The sequence below is a fragment of the Pteropus medius genome, unplaced genomic scaffold (genome assembly GCF_902729225.1).
Source record: "Pteropus medius unplaced genomic scaffold, Ma_sr-lr_union100, whole genome shotgun sequence".
In the NCBI taxonomy this organism is placed as follows: Eukaryota; Metazoa; Chordata; class Mammalia; order Chiroptera; family Pteropodidae; genus Pteropus; species Pteropus medius.
The window spans coordinates 2,403,972-2,426,151 of NW_024353787.1; the positions used below are offsets into that span (position 1 = coordinate 2,403,972).

Here is a 22,180-nt window from a genome sequence, read left to right on the forward strand (position 1 = left end):
GAGATTTGAAGGAAGCGATTCAAATATAAATAAAATGCTCTTTCTTCCAAAGTAGATGAGAAACAGTACATGCTGGCAGAGGAGAAAAGGAATTAGGCAAACAGTATGGCAAGCCAAGCTGATTTGGATTTGTAGCATTTGAAGAGACCTGGAGTATCTTACAGCTTAACCCTCCACCTCAAGCCAACCACCCGACTCCATTTGACATTCACAGAAAGAGTATAACAAAAAATCTTCAAAAGACCCATCTTGCCCGATGCAGTGATTATCAATATACAATCACACCCCCTTACCTCAGCCTGCGCTTCCTTGAACGAGAGACAGATCGACTTCGAGATCGAGACTTCGAAAATGAACGAGAACGAGATCTTGATGCAGACCTCGAGCGAGAAGAACGAGATCCAGACTTGGATTTGTTTGTTTTTGACATCTCTGAAGAGAGGGTCAGTCACTTTTCAATTACACCTAATGTAAAAAAATAGATTCAAACAATAAGTGAGTCTCTTTGCAAACTTGAACTTCTCTGGAGACTCAGAAACAATTTTTTAAAAATAGATGAAATAACTGATTTTAAAAAGCACTCTTTGCCCTTTCATCAAGGAGGATTTGATTTCTAAGCAGTACAATCCCAAACAGCCCAACCCACAACAGCAATGGAAAACCTGACATGTAACTCCAACTGGGGAACACTATAAAATACTGGTAAAAATGAGGTAAGCTAGCAATGATTTGGTGCATAGTCTTTTCTCAATAAGCAAACAAGTTGTGCAAACTAAGTTAGCTGACCTGAGATGGCCTGAGACAGGTTTCCCAGTTCTAACAGAAGAAACTCTTTGCAATGTATCTTGGTTATGGTGTATGTGGCACATCTGACCATTTCTCTAACCCCTGGACTTTAAAAGACATGAGGCATATCCTTAATATTTACTTCCTAAGAAAAGGTTTTAAAACTGTGAGAGTATTCTCAAATAGTCTAATATCCCAACAGTAAGTACTACATCCTGTAAAATGCAGGGTATCAATCCATAAACATAGCACTAAAGTAATTTATAAAATGAAGAATCATCACTTTCCTCCAGCTAGTCATTAGCATCAAGAGCCAACCTTCTTTTAGGGTTATTTTCCCACAAGAAAAATAAATCGTCTTTTCCCTTTTCTTGTCCCCTCCATGGAATGAACAGAGAGTCTCAGAGTTGCCCTGGCAAGTGACTGCTGGGTTTGGTGAGCAAGGTGCACTATCAAGACAACTCATTTATTCTCTTTTACACCTTACTAGAACTTTGGACATTTTCCAAGAAGCAAAAACGTGAAGTGCTAAAGCATGTGTCTACCAAAGTCCAGAAAGAATAAGGGATTTGTCAGAGATCACAGAGCTAGTTGATAGCCAAATCAGCCAAAAACTCCAGGGCTCAGGCCATCACACCTCACTCCCTCACTGCTCAGCAAGATTCTTTTGCATGCCGCTGCTCCCGATTTATGAAGGGAAAATAATAATCAACATTTCACTTTCCCCTACTTCATGATTTTGTTTGTTTGTTATTCAAATCTCAGCTCAAAAGCTATCTATGCAGAGGTTTGCCCTGGCCACCCAATCAAAGTAGCCACGCCAGTTACTGTCTAGGGTCTAATCCAGTACCTTTTTTTTTTCTTTTTTCCTCCAGTTCAGCTCTCCGCCAGCAGAAATCTCATCTTTACTTACTTAATGCCCAGAACAGTGCCAAAATAAAAAACAAATGGATATCGGCCTTGAAATTTCCCCAGAAAAAAACAATACAGTCCCACAAATAAAGCTTAATTTAGCTTATTTTGCAAGACTACCTTGACCTGTGTCATTTTTTGCTTATGCCTCTGGAAATCACAAACAAAACTTGAACTGTTTCCCAAGCTGATATAAAGTAACCACTGAAAATTCTATTATTATAACCAACCACTGTGAAGAATAGTCACTGCCTTCTCACTACATAAGATGCTATATAACAATATATTCCTAAGCCTCATTCCCTGTTTTGGTTTGAGTGCTCCAATTCAAAAACTGTCTTTTTAATGAGCACACAATTAACTTTTATTAATCACTACTTCAGTGAGTCAATGGTTTTATTTGTTATGAATTTTATTAACAGCAAATGCTTAAAAAGTGTTTTTATTAACTTATTTTATCCTCAAGGAGAGCACTGTTATATCCCATTTTACAGATGAGGATCCTGAGATGTGGTACCTAACCTGCCCAAGGACATACAGCTTTATAAGACAGGACTGGGATTTGAATCCAGTCAACCCGGCTTCAAGCCCACCGTGTTCTTAACCTCTATTATACTGCCTCTCTACAGCAGTATCTAGCATATGGAAGGCATTCATAAATCTGTAGAATGAATGAATGAATATAAGTCTTCTCCACTCTCACCAAGTTTAGAATCTGGTAAAGGAGGCAAGAGATAGAAAAAGTGAAAGGTGGTATCTGTTTCCAATTATAAATGTTTTAGAATTTAAGAACGTTTGGAAAGGCAAAAAGTCCAGGAAGCTGCTATAACTCCAGCTCATAGGGAAAATAACTACAATCACAGAGAAGACTGAGAAACTGCTAGGAAGCCAGAGACAAAGGGAAATAAGTCAGGAATTGCTTAATCCATTTCCCATTTAGGAAAAAAAAAAAAGTGCAGCTCGCTGCCAGGGTTAATTTAATTTTACATAAACATGCTCTTTGAGGCTGAAGCAAATCTAATTGGTTTTTAAGGTGAAAAAAATATATAAAAACTGTTCTTGGAGTTATTTCTAAACAGAACTTATCTCTAATCCTAATGTAACAGAAATGTATACATAAGTCAGATTCACCAAATGAATCTTTGGCTAACTGTTCAAGAACTGTGTTAACGTCATGTGTAGGAATGCTACGATTTCTAGGATTTGATGTTTTCAGCGATTGAGAATTACTATATTTTGTAAATGGAAATACCACTACTAAAAATAGAAAGCTGTAAATAAAATGATGTCATTTGTTTCCAAAGACTATTGATATACTAGAACAATCTGAAAATAATAATAGCGAGATATTTCATGGCAAACTTTGAGTAAGGTTAGGACTATAATCCACGAGTTATCTTGGGGTAAACGCTGCAGCCACAAGTGCCACCAGCAAGTATTTTCAGGAGACAGGAAATGGGTTGATGAGTCTAGATCCTGTCAAAAGGATCAAACTGTTGTGTGTTCTAGCAAGGCAAAAGCTACTTCAGTTCAGAGCTGATTTTTGGCAGTGATGTCTGTTGTACAAAGTCAGGGTAAAGGAATGAGTTACTTGGGAACAGGAGGTGAAGGTGTAAATGAGCAATTCACAGAAAGTGAATATTGAAAAAACACTGTTTTTTCTTGTTGGCCTTCAGCGTATTTTGGGATTCTCTGTGTTCGTTCTTGCTGACTGGCTTTTTTCTGTCACAAGTTTAAGGATATCTTTGTCTGCCTAGCAACATCGCTGTCCCATCTTCAATTTTAGCTTGGGCCAGAAATAAAAATTCTTTTAGATCACTTACACAACAGGTGGACATTAAAAGAGCAAGCAACAGTTAGTGAAAAAGGAAATACTCATTTCAACCCCCCAGAAATTTGAAAATTAAAAAGCTAGTTTTTATTAAGAAAAAGTTGGCATCTAAATACACAGAGCCGAACTTACCACATCTACATATATTAAATTTACCAGAACTGACAAGTAAGAGCAGCAATACTGTGACACCTAATCTTAGAACTTCTTTAACGTGAATTGAAACTAATTTTATAAACATCATTATACCTTGAGAATTAAGTGGAAAAACTCTGAACGATACAAACCACAGATGGAAATAAATGGAACAATTCATTCAAGAGGGCTCATCTAGACAGCAGGTAAACAACAGTAAATTAAAGTAGACTTCGTTCTTGCACTCATAGAGTTTATAATCTAAAGTCACAGACAGACAAGCAAGCAAGCCACACTGTAGTTACACAATCTGGTAAGTACTAGGAAGAAGACAAAGCACATTATGTTGGAAAATTTATGCAACGTGGTAGTTATTTATATAGCATGGTCAAGAGGTAGCATTTAAGCTGTTACCTGAAGATTAAGAAAGAACAAGTCACACAAAAAGAAAGTGAAGTGTCCAAAAGATGTTTCTTCTTGCAGTATAAATAAACATATGAAATATATATTTAGTATAAGGTAGGGACAATCATAACTAAAGCCAGCTGATCAAATTACCAAAATTCATTCAAAACAACTTTCGATTCTTATTTTGAAGACCTTCCAACTTCATATACACCTAGCTTTTCCCATTTCTAACATTTCTTCTGTGTTTATGCTCTAAAAGTACAATGGGAAGAAAAACAGACAAATACCACCTTGGAAATCAATTTACCACCTTTTACATCTACGACCATGAGTTTATAAACACAAGTTTTAGTAATAAATACTGAAACATCGAAAGGGAGAAACTGAAGCATAAAGAATTTACATCTTCTTGAAGTTTAGAGAAAGAAAGGCTATGATTTAATGACCCATAATAATTATCTAAAGAAAAATATCCACTTAGAAGTAAATAGGGGGACTACAGAGTTCAAACCTACAAGTTAACATATAGCCAAACAAAAGTTCTTTGCTCTGCTTCTGGCTGAGACAGGCTGGGGGTGTGGGTGTGACATCTGTATCCAGCAATGTACAGTTCACAGATTATTTATGTTGACATTGGGAAAAAAAAGATTTTAAATTGGGGCTCTCCTGAGAGAGCCACAATACACCATTTCTTCAGGAAGGACAATTCAGCCACCTTGATTTGATGGACTTCCTACTGAGGAACACCTAGCTCCTCTTACTCTAGATCTAGAATATGCTCATCAAACACACTTCTCACTTAGAATTTGGTCTCTGGATGGACCTGCCTACCAAAAGAGACTGCCCTAGGCGAAGACTGGCTTTCCTGGTAGATCCATATCCATTAGAAATTGATTCTCTGGCACTGTGATTTATCAATGACAACTGCTAACATTCACTGATATGCCAGAAAAGGAGCGACAAATCTTCAGCATTATCTCATTGTAAAACCTCATTACATACTATGTTCTGTACCTGTTTTACAGAAGGAGAAACTAGGACTTACAGGGTTAGGTAAATTTCCCCCCACCCCAGAGTTCCACAGCTAGTTAAGTCCAGAATTCAAACAGACATTATACCGCTGAATCACCATTACCTTATGGGCTACCTCCATTTTTATACCCCACCTATCAGATTTTTTTCCAACTGTCAAATTCACAAAAGACTATCTCTGAAGCAAAATTATCTTAAACCAGCAAAACTGAGATGCTTAACAAAGGCAGTCAACAGCTCTCTTTTCCCACCCCTATCTCTAACTCATAACATATGCAAAAAAAAAAAGGAAATAGGCTTTGCCTGAAATGTCTTAGAACTCTGAGTACAAAAAGAAGTTCTCTGCCAAAGACAGGAAGATTGTTTCTGCTATAGATGATTTCAGAGAGCCTGCACTAGAAAGCTACAGCCGGTTATAGTGAACAAAGAGCTATTAACAAGAAACATGAACATTAACCACCAAAAGTTAAAAAATCGTCCTTCCTTACAAAGGCATCCATCCCCCCAGAGGGGTAGCTCAACACGAACCTCTTTCTGGGGGGACTCCTGGCTCTAGAGTTTGCCTAAACCAGCTTTTCAGTGCAGTACTGCTCTCAAGATTAGTAAAAACAGGGGAGAAAATTAGTGAAATATTAATTAAAATAGACAGTAAGGCTGATTGCCATTTGCATCCCAAACCCCACCTCTTGAGTCTTAGGCAACCCAAATTCTGTCGCTACAGAATTGCCTAAATGGATTCCATCTTTCCTATAAATAGAGTACTACATATGTGGAGTTTTGTGAATGGCTTCCCTCACTTAACACGCATGATGTTTTCAAGGTTCATCCATGTATAACATGTTATTCGTACGACACTCCTTTTTCATTACATTGTATGGACAGATCATATTATCCACTCATGAGCTGATAAGACATTTGGGTTGTTTCCACCTTTTTGGCTATTATGCAGAATACTGCTATAAACATTCATTCACATGTTTTTGTGTGATGTTTATCTCTCTTGGGTACATACCTGGGAGTGGTATTGCTAAGTCATATGTTAACTATGCTTATGCTTTTGATGTCATGTCTAAGAAGGGTTTACCAAAGGTCACAAAGATTTACTCCTAAGTTGTCTTCTAAGAGTTTTATACTTTTAGCTCTTACATTTAGATCTATGATCCGTTCTGATTTACTTTTTGTGTTATGCTGTGAGGTAAGGGTCCAACTTCATTCTTTTATATGTAGATATCCATATGTTCCAGTACCATTTGTTAAAAAGACTATTCTTTCTCTCTTGAAATGTCTTGGCATCTTTGTCAAAAATCAACTGACCATAAGTGGGAGGGTTTATTTCTGTACTTTTCAATTTTATTCCATTGACTTGTCATGTCTACACTTCTATCAATACCACAGTCTTGATTATTGAGTTTTTGTAGTACATTTTGAATCAGAAAGCATGGGTTCTCCAATTTCCTCCTTTTTCAAGACACTTTTAGCTATTCCGGGTCCCTCAGATTTCCATATGAATTTTAGAACCAGTATGACAATTTCTGCGAAAAAGCCAGCTGGGATTTTGACAAAGACTGAATCTGTAGATCAATTTCAAGAGAAATCCACATTAACAATACAAAGTTTTCCAACCCATGAACATGGAATGTCTTTCCGCAGTGTTTTGTAGTTTTCAGAGTACAAGTTTTGAACTTCTTTTATTAAACTTATTCCAAAGTATTTTACTCTTATTCATGCTAGTGGAAATGGAATTGTTTTCTATTTCCTTTCCTGTTTATTGCTAGTATATAAAAACAATGCATTTTTGTATATTGATCTTGTATTCTGTAGCCTTGAATTCATTTATTACTTCCTTTTATTTCATTTTCCCATCTATCTGTCCTGACTAGAACCTCCAGTAGAATGTGAAGTAAAAGTGGCAAGGGTGGACATCCTTGTCATGTTCCCAATCTTAGGGGGAAAGTAATCAGTATTCTTTCCATCTTAAAGTATGATGATAATACAGCTATTCATAGATGTCTATTATCAGATTGAGGAGATTTCTTTCTATTCCCAGTTTGTTGAATATTTTATTTGGAAATGTGATGAATTTTTTCAAATGTTTTTACTGTCTACTGAGATAACCATATGGTTTTAGTTCTTTTTTCCATTGATGCAATGTATTACATTAATTGATTTTCAACTGTTAACTGCCTCACCAGCTTTTAAAATAGTCTCCCCTGTTTTTAAATTTCTAACATAACCTTAAAAGAACAGAAAAGTCCCTGAGGACTGACCCACATGAGCCTCAACTTCTCTGTCCCTTACACCAAGCCAAGGACTGACTGATTCTCTACTCTGCCAAGATCACAGCATACTTTTTGATGGCACTACATCTGATGACAGGTAACATGAGTCCTACCAAATAAGTTTAACAAAACCCAGGAATCTACAAAATAAAATGATTGAAGATTATGTCTGATTTGTTCTCCATTTTATCTTCAGTGCTTTTCACAGTGCTTAGTCATAGAATGGACACTTGGTATTTGATAAATGAAAAGGCTCTTTCAAACTTTCTCTTCCTTCTCCAATCTCTTCACCACACAAGCAAGAAGGAATAATAAAAGTTCAATTCATCAACTATTAACAATACAGTCCAGGAATAAAATAAGTATGTACTAGAGCCCTAGTCACTACTGCTAAACTAGAAGCTGAGATTCATTCTTATCTTTTCTGTATCTTACTCAAAGGCGCAGAAGGCCAAGCTGATCTCAGTGTTAGGGAGACACTCACACGTCATTTATTAGCGCCAGGTTAGAGTGAAACTCCATTGCTACCAAGTCCAGTCAAAATAGCTATGCTTTCAAAAGTCACTAAAGAAAGGCAAGTAGAAAATTCTTGGTGAAAGAGAAACAAATGACTGAGATAGATAAGAAAAGATAGATACAAAAATAAAACAAAAAAGGACATGGTTCCATAGTGTAGAGGTTAGCACATCTGCTTCACACGCAGAAGGTCCTGGGTCTGCGCCCCAGTGGAGCCACAGTCCATGATCTACAGCCATGCCACCCTGGCAAGCCTGATGACTGATCTCGGAAGCTAAGCAGGGTCGGGCCTTGTTAGCACTTGGATGGGAGACCACCTAGGAAGACCAGGCGCTGTAGGCATAAATAATAATAAATAATTTTTTTAAAAAATAAATAAATCAACCAAAAAAGAAATTCACCAGCCATAAAAGATTGCAGGCAAACAGTGGTCCTGATTTGTCTGCCCCTGGGTAGTTAACAGTAGGAAAGCAGAACTCAGGTGAAATATTAACAATGTTTATTTACTATTTTATACTTTTCTCTGGAGATTATCCTCTCCTGTGCCAGAGGGAAGGAAAGGAGGAAAGAGAATCAAGAGCAGCTCTGGGTATCTCTAGGGTAACACTCTGCCGAGGCTTCACACCCCACCCACATCCCTGAAGAAATCAACTCAGAGACCACTTACTGACATTCACTCTATTAAGTGGCTCTCGCAAATTATTAAATAAATCAGTAAATGTAACACTAATTCGATTCTGAGGTCTTAAAACTTATAGAGAATACTCACATGTGTATTAAGCACCTTCCTAAAAAAGGGGGGGGTGAGCCCTTTAGAGAGCGGGATGATTTTATCGATTAAACAATTTAAAGATATAGTCAAAGGATTGCCCTTGCCTATATTATAAAATCAAAATTATTCTGGAGCTTAGTACTAAAATTCTATAAACTTCAATAAACTTCATTGAATTACACAGATTTGGTAGAACCTGCTTCTAAAATGTGTTAATATGTAGGTACAGATGTACATATAAGACATATCTATATAAGCACATAAAACAAACTGTTAACAGTGATTACCTCTGTGGAGCAGAAAAGAAGATATAGAAAGAAGGCAGGAGAAGGGAGAGACACAAAATAGGGCTGATAGGATGGAAGCACTTGATTTTTACTTTATATATAATTTTTTTGGCTAGTGATTTCATAGGTGGGTTCCCCACAATATTCTAAAAAAAAGTTGTTGACATTCAGAGTTAATGGTGTTGATTCTTTTATCTTTAATGTAAAATCAAAACATTACTTTCTTCTGAGAAATTTTAAAAATCTAAAATAGTAATTTCCACATGACCCTAAATAAATAAAACTGCACTTTACCCAATTTACCCAAAGTCCATTTCAGGAAACTTTGGTATAATGGAGTTCTTTTGTCCTTTTATAGCTTTTAAGGTTAAGAAGGCCAGCCTTTTAGCCAACTAGGCTTTATTTTTTAAAAGTATTTTTATTATGGAAGTGTTGCTTCAACCTGTGTACCCATCATTCAGCTTCAAAAATCATCAACTATGCAGGTGGGCTCTATTCATGGTCAAAATCCTGATAAGTTTGGGTGGATAAAGCCAGACTCTCGGCAGCTATTTCCCATACTTTTTCCCTAAATATATCAGAGAATTCTTATATTAAAAAGCCCAAACACGCAATGAAGGGACCCAAATGGTGCCACTATATATGCTTCTCCATGTGTGCTCTGAAAATAAGTTTAAAAGGAGAATCTTTTATCAGCAAATAACAATCACTCTGACTCAAGTTTAAACACATTTAAAGTAAATTCCAAAGTGCAACATGAAACTATCTCCTAATTATAGGACATGAGTAATCTGAAATACCAATCCCATTGTCGGCTGTTTCATCAACTGTTTTTAGAAGTGTGAATACTTCCTAACAGCTAAGAAAATTATTATGAGAAGAAAATACTTATTAATAAACTACATTGTTTGATTAGCCACACAAAAAAGCTAAGGCTTGTAACGCTACGGAGTCCAAAATCCACTATAAATTTGTAAATGCCAAAACTGTTTGGCATATGGGGAAATATTTGACATTGGAATTTTTTTGCCAATGTGCTTTTTTATGCAAGTCCTACTAGCAACTTCCCTAAAAAGAACTTTTATTAATGACAGCATATATTTTAGTTCACTTATGCTAACAGTAGACCTGTTCACAAAACAAATTCTCAACTGTTCTAAAAGTTGTTAGGATACAAAGAAAATTCAAAGGAGGAACCAGCGCCACAAAGTTCACAGAAGCAATTCAGCACAGAGACACCTCTCTGTTCAAAAGTAAAAAGGTTAAGGAACAGCCATAAAACCCACACACCCAGAGAAACAGTATCTGGCCATTGATTCCTATGTCAGGATTACTGCAAGAACAGAAGGCCCAACTCTGTGTATTGATTTCACTACGTTTAAAAAAAAAAAAAAGCCTCATGTTAGCTATCCATTGACACATGGATCATTTTTCTAAAGTGAGCATTAAGAAGTTTCCCTGAGGGTAAGCTCTGAAGTCATTTAATAAGTACAGCAATTAAGGAATGGCAAGGCTGGCACAGAAGTACACATGGATTATTTATAATAATAAAAGAGCTTTTTTTTTGTCCCCTTAGGTCAAGAATATTGTAATGTGAGAAGTACTGGGCCAGCTCTTATCCACAAAAGTTCAGTTCCAAGTCCTCCAAAAAGTCCATCTCTGTTCTTCCTTTTCTAGCCTTAGTATTTCTTTGGATGGCAAATAGGAACAGAGTTGTGTCTCAGAAAATTCTTACCAAACTGCATAGCAAAAAAAAAAACACACGTACACAATGATGGTTTTTTGCTGTCAGTTCAAACTTGAGTAAAAGGGGTAATTCCTTTTCTAACAGTATTGCTACTTACACTTTGAATGCTTTGGGCTGCTCTGACCTGTTTTGACAAGAGTTAGTTTCCAAAAGCCACCAGATGCTCTATCTTCTGTGGGTGGGTGTCAGGACTATGGACTCTTGTCTATCTAGCAAGAAGCCCATCCTACCTCAGAAAGTCTTGACTTCCCTCCTTTCAAGCCCAAGCATCAGTAATCCACTAAAACAACAGATGTTCCTCTAGCCTCCTGCCTGGCTATTGCAAACTGTTTTCTTCTCTCCCTACCCCCAGCCACCCTAAAATAGCAAGATCCCTGGGGGAGGGCAAACTGATCTTTTTCATTGCCATTGGTAAGCAATAAAAAGCTGGACAAAATAACTGGCACCAAGTAAGTGTTCAAGCACCTTAGATGAGAGAAATTTACCAAAACCAAACTAATGCCCCTAATAAACCAGAAACTTTATTTGGGGCAAGTGTTTTACCTCTCTGTGTGTATTTTTTCATCAATAAAATGAAGATTTGGAACAGCTCTATCACTGACAAAAAAACAAGTTTGCACAAACTGAGGATGTTCCTCATCCTTACTTCAGCATTATCCTAAAAGTGGAATTAAATGGTAAAAGAGTTAAACTTTTGCTTTTAAAAAAGAAATCATCCTTCCACCCTCATCCCATCAACTCTGAAATTTACCGTAGAAGGAAACATTTAAGATTCATATAACATTCTACTCCTTCATAAAAACTAGCCAATCTGCCTCAAAGTAGAAAATAGCTCACCACAGACTTGGCCACTTATCTTCTGACTACACTTAAATTTTAATCACTTGCATCAGGGGTAATCCACCTACACCTAATTCAGGCAGCAATAACCTCACTTGAGAAAGGTAAGTTCCCAGAATGAGCCAGGGCTCTGCTACAGAATCCTATATTAGGGTAAGGACACTGCTGCTAGCTTCTTTCCATCACAAAGACAGCAAGAGGTCACATTTCCTTTGCTCTTCAGTAAGAGAATTAGTTTCTTGTCCCATTGACATGGCAATCTCCACTCCTTCCATGCTTCATTTTTTAAAGAAACAGGACCGTATTACTTCTCAATAACTTGTAAAGGTAGGAAAAATTCAGTAAGATATATATTTTCCACTTGGCACAGAATATGGCATACAGAGGGGCACTAATTATTTCAAGCCTTGATTCCACACAGGATTCAGTGTGGAATAAATAAATAAAAGGTTTTTTTTTATTTTTTATAACACCAGAGAAAATATAATTTAAGATCATGACAAACCTTTGCTGGGAAATACTTTTATTCATTCTTTCAATGAAACTGCTGTTTATCCCCCAAAATCAAAACATATGAAAGTCTTAAAATAGCTGAGATGTTTATTATACAATATTCAAAGAAAGCAACATAATCAATGCTCAAAAAAATCTGAAAAATATACACGAATAATGAACTTAGGTCTTCAGTCATGCGAAAAATTTTACACACCGATTTCTTTTATTATGACTCCTAGAAGTACTCTGAAATACTAACAAGCATGTAGGTGGTAAATTTAACTTCATTTCCAGCACCCTGTGTTATAAGTACGTGGTTTATCTAATAATGTCACAGCAAAAGGAAGCGACTGAGAATGAGAGGAATTCTGAAGTACTTTAAGAAAATAATGATCTCTGCAGATGTTTATTCTTTTGTGAAATGTGGATAATACTGGCCATATAACTTCAAAGATTTCAGGATAAGTAGTAGGTTGAGCTTTACTAACACAAATGGGACATTCCACTAAGAGGTGCTTACTGGGAAGGTAAATACACAATCCTTTCACAATTTTTAAGATAGTTTTTGCTTTCTCACTAAAACAAGTTTCATGATTTCTACTTCATAGTTACTTTGGTAAACTGGTGTGAGTATATTCTCCAAAAATACCACAATCCAACAAGTACCAAGAGCATTCTTCTGTTCATTCTATTAGAATTTACTCACACTTGCTTGTGCCATCCATTACGCTACACACAGCAAACAAGAAAGACAAACTCTCTGTCCTGTTGTAATTATAGGTAGAAAATTATCTTTTATTATCTCTTCAGGCTTATAATGTGACTTTGGAAGTTTTCTTTTGCTTGCACTGGAGTAAAGTCAGAAAAGAGGTCACTAGTAAGTAGTAGGGTTTTTCAAGTCACATCCTGTCTTTGAACTGAAGTTTTCTTATGCATTAAAAATAGGGATAACACTTTAGTTAATAATAATGTATTAATATTGGTTAATTGTGACAAATGTACCATCATACTAATGTAGGATGTTAACAATAGGAGAAACTGGGTATAGGGAATATACTCTATCCACCCCCGCTCCCAAAATTTGTGTAAATCCTAACCCCAAGTACCTCAGAGTGTGATGTCGCTTGGAGATAAGATCTTTACATAGATATAGGACTGGTACCCTTATTAAAAGGAGAAATGTGGACATAGAGATATGCAGAGGGAAGATGATACAAAGAGACATAGGGAGGAGATGACCATCTATAAGCCAAGGAAAGAGGCCTGTTAACTCACAGGTCTCACTCAGAAGGAACTAAGCCTTGACAACACTTTGATTTGTTAATTTCTAGCCTCTAGATTTGTGAGACAATAAATTGCTGTTCTGTAAGCCACTTGTTTTGTGGTACTTTGTTACAACAGCCCTAGCAAACTAATACAGGAATTCCGTACTATCCTTGCAATTTTCCATATATCGCAAAAGAATCGGGGGTGGGGGGGGGAGGAGTGTCCGTATTTCAAGGTTATAAAGACCAAGGAGACAAACAACTGGGAAATCCCTGCTTGATGGAAAGGAAATCCATAATCCCAACACACAGCAAGCAATCAAATAAGGACTAGAATCCAAGTTTCACTCAGTGTTTTCCATAATAAAATGTTACTTCAAGATGGGCATAAAGGTGGGTGCAAATGAGGGAATATGATGATGCAAATACTCAATCTAAAATACTCAAATGTACAGAACCCTTGTTGAGAGTCACTTTATAACAGTGGACCAAGTTCTGCAACAAGCAGTGGCTTTGACACCAAAAAAGAACTGGGTTCAAATCTTAGCTCCTCCATTGCTTAGCTGGATAAGATACTCTTAATCTTCCATAAGTGACTGCCATGGGAATTAAATTAATAAGTGTAGGTTAACTGCCTGGCATGCAGGAGGTGAGTTCACACCATAAGCTATGTTTAGCTATAATCCCATATCAGGGATAGAACTTCTCTAAGCAAACAGATTTCACTACCAATTCCATTTTCTTGCTATCAGTAGTAAGTAATTAGATCTTCTTACATAGAACAATAAAGTGTTTTATACCTTTAATGGCTAAATTAGCATGTGCTGCACTGAAGAGGTGTATAGAAGCAAGAGCGGGTCATATTTTAAGGTTATGACCTTTGGAAAACATATTCCCTTGCTGCTCTATGTTAGCAGGGAAAATCAACAGCAAGCTTGAGGGGGCATTCATTTGGAACTTGTTCATCACAATATCCCCAGTGTAAGCAACTTGTATCTTGTGAGAATTTGTTCAATGGATGTCTATTAAGCTCAAGATCTATGCAATTAAACTTTCATCGTTAGAGAAATAGAATGAACAGCATAGCATAATTGGCAACTTAAATAATCTCAACTCACCCCAGAGGCTCCTCTCCTTTCTCTCTAGAGGATGGTAACAAGTAATTTTAGTTCCTGTGTTAAAAATGGGTGTGTGTTACCACTGGGGAATATTTTCTTCTCACTTTTTTGAAAAGGAATTCTCAGCTCTTCTAACTTAATAAACACAATCTAGCCTATGTTCTTATTACGGCAAACCTTTTTAAAAACTAAATGAAACAGCCAATATGACATTTAACTATTTTTTTAAATGAGATTATTATTACTAATACCTTGGGCTGACCCAATGGTACATATAGCAGTCACCTTACAGAGCTTAAAAAAAAAAAAGGTCGACATACCAAGATTCTTATTTAGGAAACCTGGGAAAAAATGTCAAAACCAGTGGTTGATGGCCATTCTTTGCAGATTCCAAGTAATCACCACAGCAGTGATACACAGATATCTACTGTTTACATGGAGTTCTATGCAAAGCTTGTTTACAATTCTATTAGGGGAAATAAGTTGTTTGACATCCTCTACAGACATTGGCCTTTTATAGAATCAAATCATCTTCCTCAAACAAGTCTATCGCAAAGAGGTTTAGAGGGGAAAAAAATTTGTGTTTTAATTTATTTAGTTGTATGTTAATCCATCACTGCTTTAAATTGTTATGGGAGGGTATCATTCAGTAACTAAATCATATTAATTTATCTGTTCCTTCAGAAGTTTGAGCTCTTAGAGCTACACAGTCCAATACACATGTGGCTACTGAACATTTGAAATGTGGCTGGTCTGAAGTGATAAATACCACAGAATCGCGAAGACTTAGTACAAAAATCAGAAAGTAAAATATTGTATTAACTATTTTTATATTAATTACATGTTGAAAGGAGAATGTGTTGGATATATTAAATTACATAAAAATAAAATAAGTTAATTTCTTCTGTTTCTTTTTACTTTTGAATGTGGCTGCTAGAAAATTAATTACATGTGGCTCACACTAAACTTCTCTTGGACAGTGCTGTCATAAATGGGAACAAAGATTGTGTCTTTTCAAATGCTCCAGTCTGAACCTAATCCCAAATTATTTAGTCACTTTTGAATTCGTCATTTATTTTTGCAGTTTCTAGTCTCTATCCACTAAGAAAACCCTGTTGAGATAACCACCTGATGTCTTTCCATTTACATCTTTACTTCGCCAGATAAGTTGAGGGGGAAAAAGAGAGATGTCTTAAATATACATGCAACTCTACATAAGAAACTAAAAAATGATTTCAAGATTCTATCATTTTGGATCTTACCCATCACTTGAGTCTACAAAGGAAATCAAGAAGAAGTCAACCTGTTGCTTCCATTTAAAATGAATTAAGGTATTATTCAAAGCTATCTAAATTTTGAGACAATTCAACCACCCCAAACCAATGCAGATCCCAACTCAACCAGAACTTAGTTCAGATATCTATGACCAGTGCAGCTCCCCTCTGGGATTTCCTCCAGGAACAACATATAATCTACATATAGAAATAAAATAGGTCAATTATTCCCTAGGACATCTGGTGTATTTGTTTTAAAAAAAAAAGGGGGGGGTGGTGGAGGATGAATGCTCTGGCTTGCCATAGTTTCAAAATCCTCAAAAAGTCTGACCCCTGAATACTTCTCCAACATCATCTCAAACCATTGTCACCCCTTGCAATCACTCTCCCGAGCCACAATGGCCTTCTTTCTGTTCCCTGAACAAGCCAGGCATTTACAGTCTCAGCACTTTTACACGTGTCATTCATTGTCTCCACATAAACGTTCATCTATGGTCTCAAACATGACTGGCTTCCTTCTCATCCTTCAGCTCTCAGCTCATCACCTACCTGAAAAGGTCTTCTTCCTTTAGTATATTATTTAGTGAAACCTCACTGATCTCCCAACCCCAAGTTATCTTGTGGACCTATTTCTTTCCCAGCACTTAGGCAAATCTGAAATTATCTTATTTGCATCCTCAAACTAGAAAGCAAGCTCTCAAGAACAGGGGTGGTATTTATCTTGTTCCCTGCTTGTTTCCCTAGCAGAGAACAGACACTGTAACAAGCACTCGAGTGCCTACAGACTGAATCAAAAAAATCAAAAGCGGCCTTAGAAGACAAAGATAAGACTCTTAGGGGTTAAAATCTAATACGCTTATTTTAAAAATTATGCCAACTGGCTTCCTATGTACATAACCTTCTAATCTTTATTTTTTAATTTCCAATACATGTCTCTTAAAGACCTGCCATATTTCTGTGTGGATAAAAATAAGTATGGAAATAATGATACTTTGCTGAGGATGGAGAGGAAAGGCTTGCATCACTAAGTATTTAAAGATGAATAAGGCTAAAATAATAAAACCATCGAGTAATAACACAATTAGGACAGATAAATGGAACGAAATACGAAGTTTAGAAATATACCCAATAATACACCCTTACAAAAGTGGCTTTCAGAGCCCTAGGAAAATGGATAAATCAACAGTTGGGATGACTGATTAACAGCATGGCACAAAAAATTAGATTCCATCTTCTTACCATAAACAGAAAAAATTCCAGTTATATTAAAGAAATGTAAAAAAGCAAGTCATTAAAAAAGGAAATATGAGTGTCTACTTGTTAGGCCTATCTAAACCTATTTTAAAAATTATCATTAATTTTCTCAGATAAAAGATATTGTATTCACCACAGAACAGGAATGCAATAATAATAATAATAATAATAACTAATAAATAACAATATCCAGGCACCGCTCTGGGTGCTTTACATATATTAATTCACTTAACTTATAACACTGCTATGAGGTAGATACTATTTATTTACAACACCATTTTACATATGCAGAAACTATCTACAATCCTAAATATTATGCTATTGCACTACTCTGCTTCATTCAGAGAACACAAGGGACCTCTTGAAAATTAAAGATATAAGAACATTAATACAGCAATTCCACTTCCAGGTATTTAATCCAAAATAACTGAAATCAGGATCTTGAGGAGATATCAGCACTTCCATGTTCACTGTAGCACTATTCACAATAGTCAAGATGGGGGAAAACCTAAAGGTCAGATGAAACAATTGACAGATGAATGGATAAAGAGAATGTTGTATATACATGCAATGGAATACTATTCAGTCTTAAAAAATAATTCTGCACTATGTGACAATATGGATGAACCTTGAGGACATTACACTAAGTGAAATAAACCTTACAAAGGTTCAGTTACAAAGACAAATAGAGCATGATTCCACTTATATGAGGTGTCTATAATACTAGACAAACTCGCAGATTCAAAGAGTAGAATGGTGGTTGTCGTGGAGCTAGGGGAAAGAGAACTGGGCAGTTACTAATCAATGTGCACCAAGTTTCAGTTAAGTAAGGTGAATAAGCATTCTGTCGTGCAACACTGTACCTACAGTCACCAATTATACAATTAAACATCTGTTAAGAGGTCAATCTCATCTTAAGTGTTTTTATCACAATATCATAACTCCTATCATCCATGATGTTAGCAAATTGAAAAGCCTTTATGAGACGTGGGGAAGAAGTGGTAATTTATTGCAATTGGAATCCCCAACTCACATGGGAAAATGTAAAGAACTAACTACCAGTTTGTCCTGACAGCTGCTGGAGATACAAGTTCCTGCAAATGGATAAAAAAGGCATAATAATATCTTATAGGAACTGAAGTTGTTTAGAGTTATATGAAGCAGGACTAATTAAAATTCTTGAATATTAAAAAGTATATATATATATATCTATATACCCAAACACAAGTGAAAAAATACAAGTTAGAAAATATAGACAAGGAAATCTCTTAGAAAGTAGAACAAAAACAGAGAAAAAGAATAGCAAAAACAAAAAAGATAAATTTGGATGATCAGTCCAAAAGATCTAAGATCCAAATAATTCTAGAAAAAGAATAAAGAAAATAAAAGAGGGAAAAATCAATGACATAATTCTAGAAAATTTCCCAGAACGAGGGAAATAAGTTTGAGTCTATTGAGTGACCAGCACATTGGATGAAAACAGCTACACCAAGAACATAATTATGAAATTTCAGAACACTGGGAAAAAGAAGCTTTTAAGTTTCATGGAGTTACATACAGGTTATATGCAAAGGTATATAACTCACATCACACCAACACTGAAAGCCAAAAAGCAATAGAGCAGTATCTTTAAAATTATGAAGCTAAATTATTTCTAAACTAGAATTCTATATCCAGCCAAGCTAATGATCAACACAAAGAGAGAATAAAGGCATTTTTAGATATGCATGTCTAAAAAATTTACCTCTTGTGTACTCTTTACTCAGGAAGCTAATGGAGAAAAGTGCTCTTCCAAAAGAGAGTAAAACAAGGATATAGGAAAAGATAATGGGATCTAGTACAAGAGAGGAAAAACCATCACAATATCATCAGATGCTGGGATGGCAAGTATGACAGGTAGGCAGTTACCTAGAACAGATCAGAAGGTATCTCAAAGATAAAACTTATAATATAACTAAAATGCTTAAAGTACTAAGGAAGATTTACATTTCTGGGTAGAGTTTAGAGAGGAATTACTGATAAAAAACATAGAAACTAAGCAAAAGAGACCAAAAACAAAGATAATAGAGAAAACAAAAAAAGTTGTGCAAAAAAAGAAACCCACAGGATGTAAGATGATTTGGCTATGAATAAGCTATACATAACCATAATACTATCAACAGTGAATACTGCTCTAACCAAAATTACATTATGACCAGAGTGACAATACATGTGGATGTGTGAAGTGGTCAGGGAATTCTTCCAGAAAACCCCTACTATTCGAGGTGACAAGTTAACAGATAATACCAAAACTAGAAAATCAATAAATAGTAAAATAAGATTATTTAGCACTAATACCAAAAGAAACAGTAAAGAGTTGACTGCTTCTAAGGACTCGGAAGGGGGCAGGGAGAGACTGCTGTTTTTGTTTTTTTGTTTTGTTTTTTTCTTTTTTGGGGGTGAGAGGAAACTGCTGTTTTTCATAAAAAATCCTGTGGAGCTGATGGTCTGACATATCTATGCATAGGGGTTTTGTATTAATAAAAAGTAAAACAAAAAAGTACAACTATATATAAAATATGCTTTTTAAGTTAAAAGGTATGGGAAAGGGTCAAATGTATACAGGAATTTATCAGTGTCCATTACATAGTTATCTAAGACAGGGAAAAATGAGAGAAAAACTTAAACATCTACAAAAAGAACTAATTAAATTATATGGCATATTCACGATCAAATGCCATGAGTCATTTAAAAATGCAGATAGATATGCCTTACTGTTAAAATGTACAGCGGAAACTTACCAGATTTCGTTAACCAATGACATCACAAATAAATAAATACCTACATACATAAATAAATAAGCAAGCAGAGAAAAATCTGTTCTTGTTAACAAGAACCAGGTGACAAAATACCTCAATTTTGATTAAATACATATATCCAAGTAACTTATGCATGAAGAGACTATTCACCAAAATATTAACAATAACTATAAATAGGTCAAGTTTACAGATGACTTTTTTCAGTATTTCCAAATGAATAAACATGTGTTAATGAAGAACCCAAAAGTTAGTTAAAATAAAAAGAAACTCTAATTCTACAACTTAGAAAAGAATCAGATAAAGGAATTGAAGAGAGCAATGCTACTTATCAACTTATTTCAGTTTGTCAAACTGAAAAAACTGCTTAATAAGAACCCAGAACTTCCATTAAGGAATCAATAAATAATCAATGTAAGACTGGTTTTATAAGTCAGTAAAGTTATTAGGTTTTTGTTTTTGTTTTTTTTTTTAATTATTAGTTCCTTCTATCACCACACATTTACCTTATTTGAACAATGATTCAACTTGCACCGGATCCCAGACACTACCTCAAAGGAACACTGGCAGTGCTGCTGGCTTCTCCAATTTACGGTCAGGATACAATTCTGGAATGAGAGGAAATAAAGTGATAAAACTGCAGGTTGCATCTTAAAATACAAACGCTTGAAATCGGTAAACAAAAACTCTCCTCTAGCCCTCAACTTCACTCCAAGTGGACATCAGCTTCTCCCTCAAAGTATACAAGCCTGAGAGTCTCACTCAGTCTGACACATGGTTTCATCTATCCAACTTCCTGTGTAAGGCTGCAGCATGGAAAATTAAAATCTTCCTTTTACTGGTAACATTTCAGCTTCTACTGTTTGTGTTACGCAAAACTAATTTGCAAACTCCATAATTCTACCTGGAGAATTATTTCAGAAGAATTAGATACTTGAAACAAACAAACAAAAAATTAACTAAAGCATGCTGAACTAAATTTAACAAATACATTTCAAGTTAAAAATAACTCCCCATCCTCATCCCTCAAAGTACCAATGAATGAATGAATGAATGAATGAATGACCGCCCTTCTGATCCAGTTGTTTAAACATTCCCAGATCTAAACATTACTAACATGGCCATACATCAAAGCTAGGTAGAGTGGTTACCAAAACAAACAAGAAATGAAGTCCAAGATGGACAAGCTCATGTACATAGTTAATATAATCATTCCCAGCTTATTAAAGCTTTATGGTTCATTTACACTACTATAGAGTAGGAAGGAATTCACCATTCAAATAATCAAATAATCTGAGATGCAGGCTTGACAGTAATCTTTTCTTTTTTTCACTTACTCAGCATTCACTCAGTCATGGATATCCACTTCTGCTTTTTCTGAAACATATGGCTTGCACATAACCGAACCTTTGCCTATTTAGCCAGGAAAGAAAGGAATGTATTTCTTTAAACTATGGTCTCTTGATACATGTGGAATCCTCAGCCTAGAATGCCTCCTCCCCTCACCAAACTCCTACTCATTCCTCTAAGGATCTCTGGCTCACCCAGGCAGGGTCAGGTACTGCTTCTCTGTTACCCTAAATACATATCTCCTTACACTCATCTCATTCAATCTGTAATATGTCAATTTCCCTAACAGTGATACCTGTCTGCTGAGTAAACTGATTACTCAAGCAATAAACTCTTGATCTATATCAAAGGTAATTGAGTAATTAACATTACAAACAGGAAACAAAAATCTACTCTTAAAGCTGTGGGATAAGAGTGTTTTATCCAGATGAAATTAGTATTCAGTCCCTTGACCAAATTAATAATAACGTTGACCTATATTTACCTAAAAAAGGAACTATTCCAATACATCCATCTTTAAAATACTAACAAGACAGCAAATACCTAAAAATCTCTATTTTACTACCTGTCATGTTTCTTTCCTATTAACCAATCTCTTCTTGGATGTTGGAAAGAATTTTATCATCTCAGCAAGTCTTCAATTTTCCATTGTCACAATCAGCAGAGAAGCAAATCTGAGGCTCTGGCCCTTAGTTATTCTTTGATAGTAAGGACGTATCTAAAGCCGAGTCATCCCTCCACCAGTTTTTATGCACACATACCCTCCCACACACACAACTTGTCCTGCCTGTGTCACCTAGACAGTCACAGGCATACTTTTTGATCCCTATCTCTTGAACCACCCTTAGTCAGATATCGGTATATATTAGCAAGGACATCCCAGAACTGCTGACCATATATTTTTTTCTCCTTCTATTTGTCCACTTATGTACCTACAACATGCTAGGCTCTATTCTAGACAATGGAGATTCAACAATTAAATCTCTTCATTCCTGCAGCCTACATTCTAGGGGGTAGATGGGGGCAGACAGGAATAAGTATTATAATTTTATATAAAGTGGTCAAGGAAGACCTCTCATGAGGC

At 35.8% G+C, this 22,180-nt stretch overlaps 1 protein-coding gene across 1 annotated transcript in view; it reads right to left on the reverse strand.

Annotated features, from left to right (window-relative positions):
- The window catches only part of THRAP3 (thyroid hormone receptor associated protein 3), a 63,259-nt gene that overhangs the window by 17,996 nt on the left and 23,083 nt on the right, over positions 1-22,180 (reverse strand). Inside the window, exons 2-3 of the mRNA XM_039850965.1 lie at positions 20,253-20,354; positions 294-465 (exon numbers count right to left, since the gene is read on the reverse strand). Of these exons, the coding sequence (XP_039706899.1) occupies positions 294-430 (137 nt within the window). The 5' untranslated portion in view covers positions 431-465; positions 20,253-20,354. The remainder of the gene's footprint in view (positions 1-293; positions 466-20,252; positions 20,355-22,180) is intronic.